An 8,826-nucleotide genomic window follows, 5' to 3' on the forward strand; every position below is an offset into this window, starting at 1 on the left:
GAGAATTGTTTCTACTACTCAGATGAAAAAGAGCTGAAAATAAAGTGATTTGAAATAGTGGGGATGGGGGTGAGGGTAAGGAGTTACATTTCTTGCACAAGAGTCTGACCCCAGTTTGGTAGTCCTACAAATCAAAAACATTTCACAAACAAATGTAAATTTGTAACTGTTAGGAAAGCTGGAAGGTGAGGCCCAGGATGCTACCAGAGCCTTTTCTGGAAGAAAGAGAACCTTAGCTCAGGCAGGAAGATGGGTGAAGCTGAGAAACATCTGAAGAAACAACTGGAGGAGGTGATGGGCTGGTTGCCAATGAGTTGTGTAGTCTGAAAGGAAGGCACAGTTAGAAGGCTGATCCAGGGAGGATGGGGAAAAGAGTTCTGTTTTAGGGTGTTGAGCTTCGAGAATTGTTTTAGCATCTAAGGGGGAGCTTCCCTAAAGCAGCCAATGTGAGAGAGGTATTCAGATAGTGACTTGGATTTTTTTTTTTTTTAATATTCACTCTCATTACTGATTGACTCTCCACACCCTACTGTGAAATGAAGTGGTATTTTTAGGACTGTGTAGGAAAGCTGAAAAGCTGAGGTCAAGAGGGATGAAGCAAAGTGCCTAGAATGACAAAGTAGGCAAAGGATCATCTCATTCCAAACTCCTGTTTGTTCGCCCTCACGATCTTGCCTTTTTTCGTAGAAATGGGGTCTGGGTGTTGCTTCTTTTCCTTCTCTAAAATTGAATGAACATTTGGGAGCCATCTGCAGAGTTTGGGTGTGTAACTGCTCTCAGAGGGGCGGATTCAACTTCCTAGCTCCAGTACCTCTTACTGCTCCTCTAACACCTTTTTCCTTTGTGCCTTTTTAGCGGGAAAGTTCCTCAAGAGATCAGGTGCCTCTAGATTAGAACTACATTTCCCACAATGCCCCACGAGGCACTGATGAGTCCGAAACTACATTGCCCGGAATGCTGAGGTATTGAAGAGATGGATAGGCTTCGACTCCGAATTTCGAAGATCCACTTTATTTACTTCACACCCCAGTTATAGTCACTTCTTCCCCCGTTCCTGCCAGAAACTAACGATCCCACGCTTTTTTGGTGGGAATGCTTGGGGGTGGGGTGGGGTGGGAATCGTGAGCTAGAGGGTAGGGCGCATGCGCCCAAGGCACAGGGTTTGGGCTGGGAGGGGGACCGGTCGGTCCCGGGCTCATCCCGCCTTGCGCGTGCGCAGACGATAAACCAACGCCCGGGAGTAGAGGCGCGGGTTTGGTGGCGCGTTTTAGCGAAGTCGCACGTGAAGGATAGTAGTGGCCGGAGCCGGGTGAGTGCCAGTGGAGACCGGGGCTTAGGGGCAGAACGTGGGACGGGCAGGCGGCAGCCGCTGCAGGTGGAAGCAAGGCGCGGCCTCGAGGCCTGGCGAACACACGTGGGGAGGGGTCCGATGGCGCCCGGCCGGGGAAACAAACTGGGGACCCGGATCCTGGTTGCTATGCAACAGGGGGCGTCGTTACTAAGTAACAGGGAGGCACGCGTTTCCGGGGTGAAGAGGGTTAGGCGCTCTCCGCTCAGAGGTCCGGCTGAGGCGGGGCTGCTGCCAGGCATGGGTAGGAGGCTAGCGCTGAGTCCCTCGATCCCACCCCATGGCCCAGCTTCCCCCGGCCCAACTTCCCACCGCCATGCTTTGAGCCCCTCGGGGTACCCCTAGCCCCTTGGGGGTACCCCCAAGCCCATGGGCCGCGCCGCGTCCCTTGCCAGCGACACCACCCAGCAGGGCTTGGCAGGGGACTTGCTGTTCGAAATAGCACATGCTACTGACACCCTGTCTGGGGAAGGCTGGGCCCTGGGGAGGAAGCTGCCCCTTTGCCCGTCGCCCTGCCCCCAAACAGTTGCTGGGCAGCAGCTGTCAGGGGCTTAGCGGGGGCTGCCCCCACCTGCTGGGATGCTGACTTCATTTTCCTCAGTGGCAGCTTCACCCCATCAAGGAGCTTCCTTTCAACGCAGCTGTGCTTCTGCGGTGGCTGCTGCCTATTTGGATCAACTTTAAAATAAGCCTTCTCTTCCCACCTCTCCCTTGCCACTCTCGCAGCTTCTTGGCGGGCTTCTAATATTCATTTCACAAGCATCTATTAGTCATTGTTCTGTGCTAGGCACTGAGGATTCCAAAAAAAAAAAGAAACTTGTCAAGTCTAACGGAGGCGCTCAAAGTCTCCTGGGGGAGGCTGGCCTGTAAACTGCTCGATGATGCTACAATGTAATGAGTGGTGTATTGACAGTCTGTGTGCTGCAACATTTCTGTTGACCCTTAAGGTCTACAAAGCTTTGCAGAAATCCGCAGTTGTTCTTAACCCTGCTTAACCCCATTTTGCATTGAGGAGATTGAGACTCAGATTAAGTAATAGGCATAAGGTAGTGGCTTCTAGTTTGTGGCAGAACTGAGTCTAGGATGCAAGTCTCAGTTCCTTTGTCTGCTGCCACACTTTGGAGGCTTCGCCTAGAACAGACTTCCTGCTATGCTGGTCGCTTGCGGCAGCTGTCCAGTTATACATCAGAAATCTTCCAGGGGCTCTACAAACAAAATCCTTAGCCCTTCTTTGTGAGAGTCTAAGGTGGACCCTCGTGGGGCAGACATCCGTGTTTGAACAGGCTCCACGAGCGACCAGAGCCCAGAAGCCCTGCTCCACCTGGGCAGCTCTGGGCAATGATGGGGAAAATCAGGGCCACCAGAGGGCACTGAATCAGCTGCCCCTCCTGCCATGTAGTGATTTATGGTGTGAAAGGAAGCTAACCAGAGGAAGGAGCCTTGGCAGGGGGTGTGTGGGCTGCCTCACCCTGCCCTCTCGGCAAACCACAGCTGAACATATATGCCTCCTCACTACGGTAGTTAAGTGAAGCAGTTTTCCAGCGGAGCCAGGTTCTCCTGGCCCTGCCTGAGCCATCTTACAGATACCTGGACAGAAGGGGCAGGTCTCCCTCAATCTTTTGCCGTCCTCATACATCTTGGTACCAAACCAGGACCTCTAAGTCCAGCAGGTGGGTCAACTCCCATTAGGAATCTGGATGTCCTCTCACTCTGAGCTTGTTGGTATTTGGTGGAACTTTCAGTGACTTGAGGGCAGGGACCGTGTCTTTCTGAGGCAGCAGAGGGATGTGGAACAAGCAAAGAGGCAAGATTTAGATCCTGGGTTCTGCAGGCAAGGCCCAGTTCTGTTGTGTGAGCTTGAACAAGTCACTTGACCTCTGTAAGCCATGGTTTTCTGAGTAAAATGTGGAATCACAGAAACTTATCAGGCTGTCGTAAGAGTTCAATGACAAGAAGAGACAGTCCTTTTTAAATTATAAAGCACTACACTCATACACAAACATATGCTTAACAAGATACAGACACACTCAACTGGGGCAGATGGCCGCTTGCATATATAAATATGAATACACACAATCACACATGTACAATTTGTTGTTGTTGAATGCCTACCATTTGAGGCCAGGCATTGCAGGAGATGATGTTTAAGACCTACCTACTTCGCCTCAGAGCTCGAGACGGAGTAAGCTCTTGACTGCCATGGCTTCTCTTTATTGAAAGTATTTGATTGGGCTGCAGTGAGGAGGTATAATGACAGTGAGTCTGATTCTTGCTGCCTAGAAATGACCTAGAAGAAATAAGAAGGAAGCCTGTTAAATAAAACAGCTGGAAGAAATGGACCAGCCAGTGATCTGCACCCTTATCTGTAAAGGGCATGCTCTAGAATCCTGCTAGATTTGGTTTCTGGTGCACTTCAAAAGATCAGCTGGCAGGGCAATGATGGCCTCATGGGGGTTTATTCCAAGGTCCCCTAGCTCCTGTTGACTGGGGCAGACGGCTGCCTGAAAGTTGAGGCTAGCACAGAATGCCGGAGGCTGCTTTGGGGGGGAGCAGCTCACATCACCCTGACCTTCTAGAACAGAGGAGACGACATCTGATCCGTCCTGGTGGAGGTCCTTGGATATAGGACCCAACCCAAGATAGCAACCCTGCTCTTTGAGTTCCCAGTGTGGTTATGACCCAGATAGCTCAGGAACTGACCTGTGCTTTCCTCCTGTCTGACCACTGGCAGGCAGGAACCATCTGGTTCTTGATTTATGCCAAAGAGTAGAATAAAAGGCTTCCTGGCCTGAGGTTGCTCCCCATGAATGCGTGTTTTGCAGACTTGCTTGATTCCACAGACCCCAAGAGGAACTTAGGGCAGCTGTTTCTGGGCCAGAAAGTGCTCGGATGTGATATTTTTATAACTCTTTCTCGGACTCTCCTTCCCACTAAGTAAGAATGGGCACATCTTCCCTCTCCTCCGTCCCAGTGCCTCTCATTTCTGGCTATTTCTGGTAACTGCAAACATTCCAGATACCTAGCTGCCCTGTGTCAGGGGCATGGCTTAGCCTCTGATCGTCGGGTTTGAATCATGGAGACTCCCTGGAGCTACAGGTTTATTGCCCAGCCTGAAAGAACAGGGGATTTGCTGGTGCCGTTTGACATTTCTCGAGCACAGTGGCAAATGGAAGATAGACTTGGCGAACACTCTTTTTGGCTAATCCATACCTGCTTCAATGAATCGGTGCTTGCTGGGGCCTTAACTTGCCTGTAGCATCACGTTGGGCGAGTACAGAGCACAAAGCAGTTAAGTGAATTGTCACCAGTAGTTCACGGAGATGACTGGCAGATGCCAAGTTGATTGTGGCTCATGAATAATCTATTGTGTGACTTTCTAAATCACTTTAGAGACTGACTTTGGAGATGACACAGCTGGGTGGCATGTGCAAGGGCGCTGCTGTCAGGTGCACCTGGGTTCGAATCCTGACTTCCCCACTTACTGCTTCTCCCACCTCGGTTTCTTCAGTAAAATGGAGGAAAGTGACAATACCTCCCTGATGCGGCGGTGCTTGTGGTTCGCTTTTTATTAATATCTCTCCCTAAAGGTTGCGTTTTAACCCTTTGCCTGCCTTGGAGGCTGGGGAGTTGAGACCATTCCCTGTCAGAGCATCTCTGCTTGGTGCTGTGGAATCCCCTGGGGGGCTTTTGCAGGTCTAAGCCCAAGTCCTACCCGGTGACACCAGGACCTCTGGGCTCGGGACAGAAGCATCAGTAGTTTGGAAGCTCCCAGGTGACTCCGCGGAACAGTCCCAGTTGAGATCCCCTGTGTTCCCTTCACTCCCAGTGGGTGCGCAGTTTGGAAGTAGAGGCCGGGGTTCAAATCCTGTCCTCTCTGCTTAGCCCAGTGACCTTGGGCAGATGCCTAACTCTTAAGTCTCAGTTTCTTCTCATTGTCACCCGGAGGGTGAGGAGGCTAATACCCACCTCGTACGATGGTCCGTCCTACAGAGCAGATGGCATATATGCCATTTTTTCTTGCTTGAGCACATCCCTGAGTGCTGCCCTTTACATCATTGCAGTAATCATATTTGTGTGCTATTTTTTAAGCTTTTTTTTTTAATATCAGCTTTATCTTAAGTAGATTATAACCTCTCTGGGGACAAAGCTTTATAGTCTTATGCTTTCTTTTATACTCACAGCACCTAAGACCCAGAGATGGGCTGTTGGATTTTTAGAACTGGAATAATCCTAGATCTTCTCACCCACCCGAAGGCATTGAAGAGTACTTGCTGGTTAATTAATATGCAGGTGGTAAAGAATGTGAAGGAGGAACCCGTGAATCAGATGGTTGTGCCCAGCTGAAGTTGAAAGGCCCACTTCTGCCTTTCTCAGCTAACAGGATGGGGTCGAGGAGGGTGTTGGGGCAGGTGATGGCCGCTGTCTGTGCGGGTTTTGGCTCCCTGCTCACCCTGTGCTTCTTTCCTGGCAGACCCAGCCATGGCAGGCCCAGGCAGTAGCTCACCGTGGGGCAAGCATGTGTTCAAAGTCATCCTGATGTTCCTAGTGGCCCTCGTCCTCCTCCACTCAGCATCATCCCAGTCCCATGCAGACTTTGTGCCCCCAGGCCAGCAGAAGAAGGAGGCCCCAGTCGATCTCTTGAGCCAGATGGGCCGCTCTATGCGGGGAACACTGGATGCCTGGCTTGGGCCAGAGACCATGCACCTGGTTTCCGAGGTAAGGATGGTGGTCCCTGCTGTGAGCACACACATCGAAGAGAGAGAAAGGAGGAGACGTTCGTGGTCACCCCGTCTTGGCTCCACATCCTCTGTGTGTCACAATCCCTGGTGCAGAGAGCCCCTTCATTCCACAAAATGAAGCCAGACAGTACCTGCTTTTTGCAGTCCCATTGTTTGATTCCTGCCCTGGAGCCTTTAGCCCTTTCCCATCTTCCTGCCCTTTCTTGTCAGAAAGCCTGGGAAATGAGCCAGTCTTTATAAATCCATGTTGCTGGATGACGATAGAGTCTGACTTTGGTCTAAATTTGACCTGAAGTCTTAAATTGGCAAAATATCAAGACCTGAATCCGTGCCTTCCCCTGTAGAGGTAGAAGTAGGTCTGACTGGGGCTTAAGGCAGGGCTGTCTCTTCTCACTTAGGGCATCCCAGGTATGGCAGCACATATTTTCCATAGGACGTTCTAAACAGTTGAAATGATCATTTATAAAACCCAGCATCTGATAGAGCTGGTACCTGAGCTTTTTTCATTGAAAAGTCTTAGCCCTTCGCATATGTTGCTTCACACCACTTCATGACTCCCCGGGAGGACCCCAGCTTCACAGGGCGACCACTGGAGAGATTTGATGATTTCCCCACACACATTAACCCACTGCCATCACCAAAGTATTCTGGTAGATCAGTTGAGTGAGGGCCCAGATGTCCTGAGGTCCCGAGTTCCAGTTCAGGAAGGACACATGGCCTGCTGTGCAGGCTTGGTGGGCAAACCCCTGGCTGAGAGGGAGACGTGTTCTTCCAGGCCTTGACCCAGTGGGGGTGAGAGGCCTGAAGGAGAAGGAGCGTGATTGATTGCAGACTCATCTCCTGCCCTGCTCTTTCCACAGACCTTGTCTCAGGTGATGTGGGCTATCTCCTCGGCCATCTCAGTGGCCTTCTTCGCACTGTCCGGGATCACTGCGCAGCTGCTGAATGCCTTGGGACTGGATGGTGAGCGCCAGAGAACTGTTCAGGGCTCCTGGAGCTTAGCCTGTCACTTCCTGCTGGTGGGACTTTATCTTTCCAGGGCCCAGACTTTTCCCTAGCTGCTTGACCCCTGCCAGGTTTCCCCAGAGGCAAGCCTAAGAACGGGCTAATGACTGCCAGCACCCACCAGGCATTTGCTTCATGTGAGGCAGAGCGTGGTGCTAAGCCACAGTGTCTCATTTAACTGTTACCTGCAACCCTGAGAATCACTCCCGCTTTTGCAGAGGAACTGGTTCAACCAAGAGAAGTAATCTACCCCCAGCCAGCAGGCGCTGAGATTCATGCTCCTATCTTGGTGGCCCTGTGGGAAAGGGGGTTTAGCTCCTCCCCCGTTTTTGGTTCTGGCCTCCTGTGCCCTGACCACCCCAGGTTGACTGATTCTGTGACTCTCCCTTTTCTAGGAGACCACCTCACGCAGGCACTGAAGCTCAGCCCCAGCCAGGTCCAGACGTTCCTGCTGTGGGGAGCAGGGGCCCTAGTCGTCTATTGGCTTCTGTCCCTGCTCCTTGGCTTGGTGTTGGCCTTGCTGGGGCGGATCCTGTGGGGCCTGAAGCTTGTCCTCTTCCTAGCTGGCTTTGTGGCCCTGGTGAGGTCTGTGCCCGACCCCTCCACCCGGGCCTTGCTCCTCCTGGCCCTGCTGACCCTCTATGCCTTGCTGAGCCGGCTCACTGGCACCCGGGCCTCTGGGGCCCAGCTGGAGGCCAAGGTTCGGGGGCTGGAGCGGCAGGTGGAAGAGCTGCGCTGGCGGCAGAGGCGGGCGGCCAAGGGGCCCCGGAGTGTGGAGGAGGAGTGAGGAGGCTGCCGGACAAGGACACCTTCGTCGTACCAAAGAGCTGCACTGCTTCGGGATCGCCTAGCACTCCTTCCAGCCCCCCGCCCCTTTCTTGCCCTGTCTCTGAACTGTCAGAGCCCCAACCCTGCACCAGACCCTTTAGCTGAGAAAGAGGGAGACCATGCCCCATGCTGGTCGGCAGGGGCCCTGTCTTGTGAGGTTGTCTGGGATTGGTTGTCTTAACCCTTTCTCTGCTCCCTGCCTGCCTCAGTCAGGCCGGGTTGGAAGGGCCCCCCTGTGGCTTTGTGCATCTGCTCTCAGTGGACATCACTGCCATGGGTCCTCCCGTGACTCAGCCGGCTCCCCTCTGCTGCTGCCTTGCCTTCCCCCTGATGCTCTTGCTCTCCAGTCCTTTTGGAGCTCTCCCTCTGCCAAGTCCCCAGCTTCCTTCCTGTTTGTCTCCTTCTAGCGCAGCACTCCGCCCAAACCACTGCCCCTCAAGGCATGTTCCTGTCCTCTTCATTGCCTAGCCCTGGGGAAGAGGCAGGGCATACAGGGGCGCGGGTGGAGTTCCCACGGGGGCTGGGAATGAGGATATACATTGAGTTTCATTAAGTGCCTTAATCCGAGCCAGCAGGGCCCTCTGCTTGCCCGCTGCTGTACTGTATGTAGGAAAGTGCACTGTGGCTGCTTTGTGTCAAGAAGAGAGTTGTCCCTCTCGGAACCTTGATTCCCCTTCAGCCAGAGCAAAAGGTGACTGCTTCATAAGCTTGTGGCTGCAAGTAGGACCCTGCAGTGGCCATCAGATCCCCTGTGGGGATTTCAGAGACACTGAAGGTGGAAGGAGGAGGACTCTGGTCTACACAGCTCTAGACAGTTCTCCACCCTTCTCCCTCCACTCACTGCCACTAAGGAACCGCTCACCCCAGTGGCCCAGGGGGAGTGCAGGGCAGACAAACCAGAGCTGC

General features: G+C 52.8%; 1 protein-coding gene across 1 annotated transcript; it reads left to right on the forward strand.

Moving 5' to 3' along the window:
- The first annotated feature begins 1,192 nt into the window (after positions 1-1,192).
- TMEM109 (transmembrane protein 109) lies at positions 1,193-8,405 on the forward strand. Its single transcript, XM_032879139.1, has 4 exons — positions 1,193-1,309; positions 5,820-6,064; positions 6,948-7,050; positions 7,488-8,405. Exons 2-4 carry the CDS (start codon positions 5,828-5,830, stop codon positions 7,877-7,879), a joined length of 732 nt encoding a protein of 243 aa, XP_032735030.1. The 5' UTR covers positions 1,193-1,309; positions 5,820-5,827; the 3' UTR covers positions 7,880-8,405.
- Positions 8,406-8,826: the final 421 nt, after the last annotated feature.

This window comes from Lontra canadensis, unplaced genomic scaffold (genome assembly GCF_010015895.1).
Source record: "Lontra canadensis isolate GAN:19392208 unplaced genomic scaffold, GSC_riverotter_1.0 scaffold66, whole genome shotgun sequence".
NCBI lineage: Eukaryota > Metazoa > Chordata > Mammalia > Carnivora > Mustelidae > Lontra > Lontra canadensis.

What these genes read in the sequence shown, in the direction of transcription:
- TMEM109 (XM_032879139.1), top strand. Translation starts at nt 5,828, where the DNA reads ATGGCAGGCCCAGGCAGTAGCTCACCGTGGGGCAAGCATGTGTTCAAA. An exon ending in CCATGCACCTGGTTTCCGAG is followed by an intron (nt 6,065 to 6,947) that starts GTAAGGATGGTG and finishes CTCTTTCCACAG; the next exon opens with ACCTTGTCTCAGGTGATGTG. An exon ending in GAATGCCTTGGGACTGGATG is followed by an intron (nt 7,051 to 7,487) that starts GTGAGCGCCAGA and finishes TCCCTTTTCTAG; the next exon opens with GAGACCACCTCACGCAGGCA.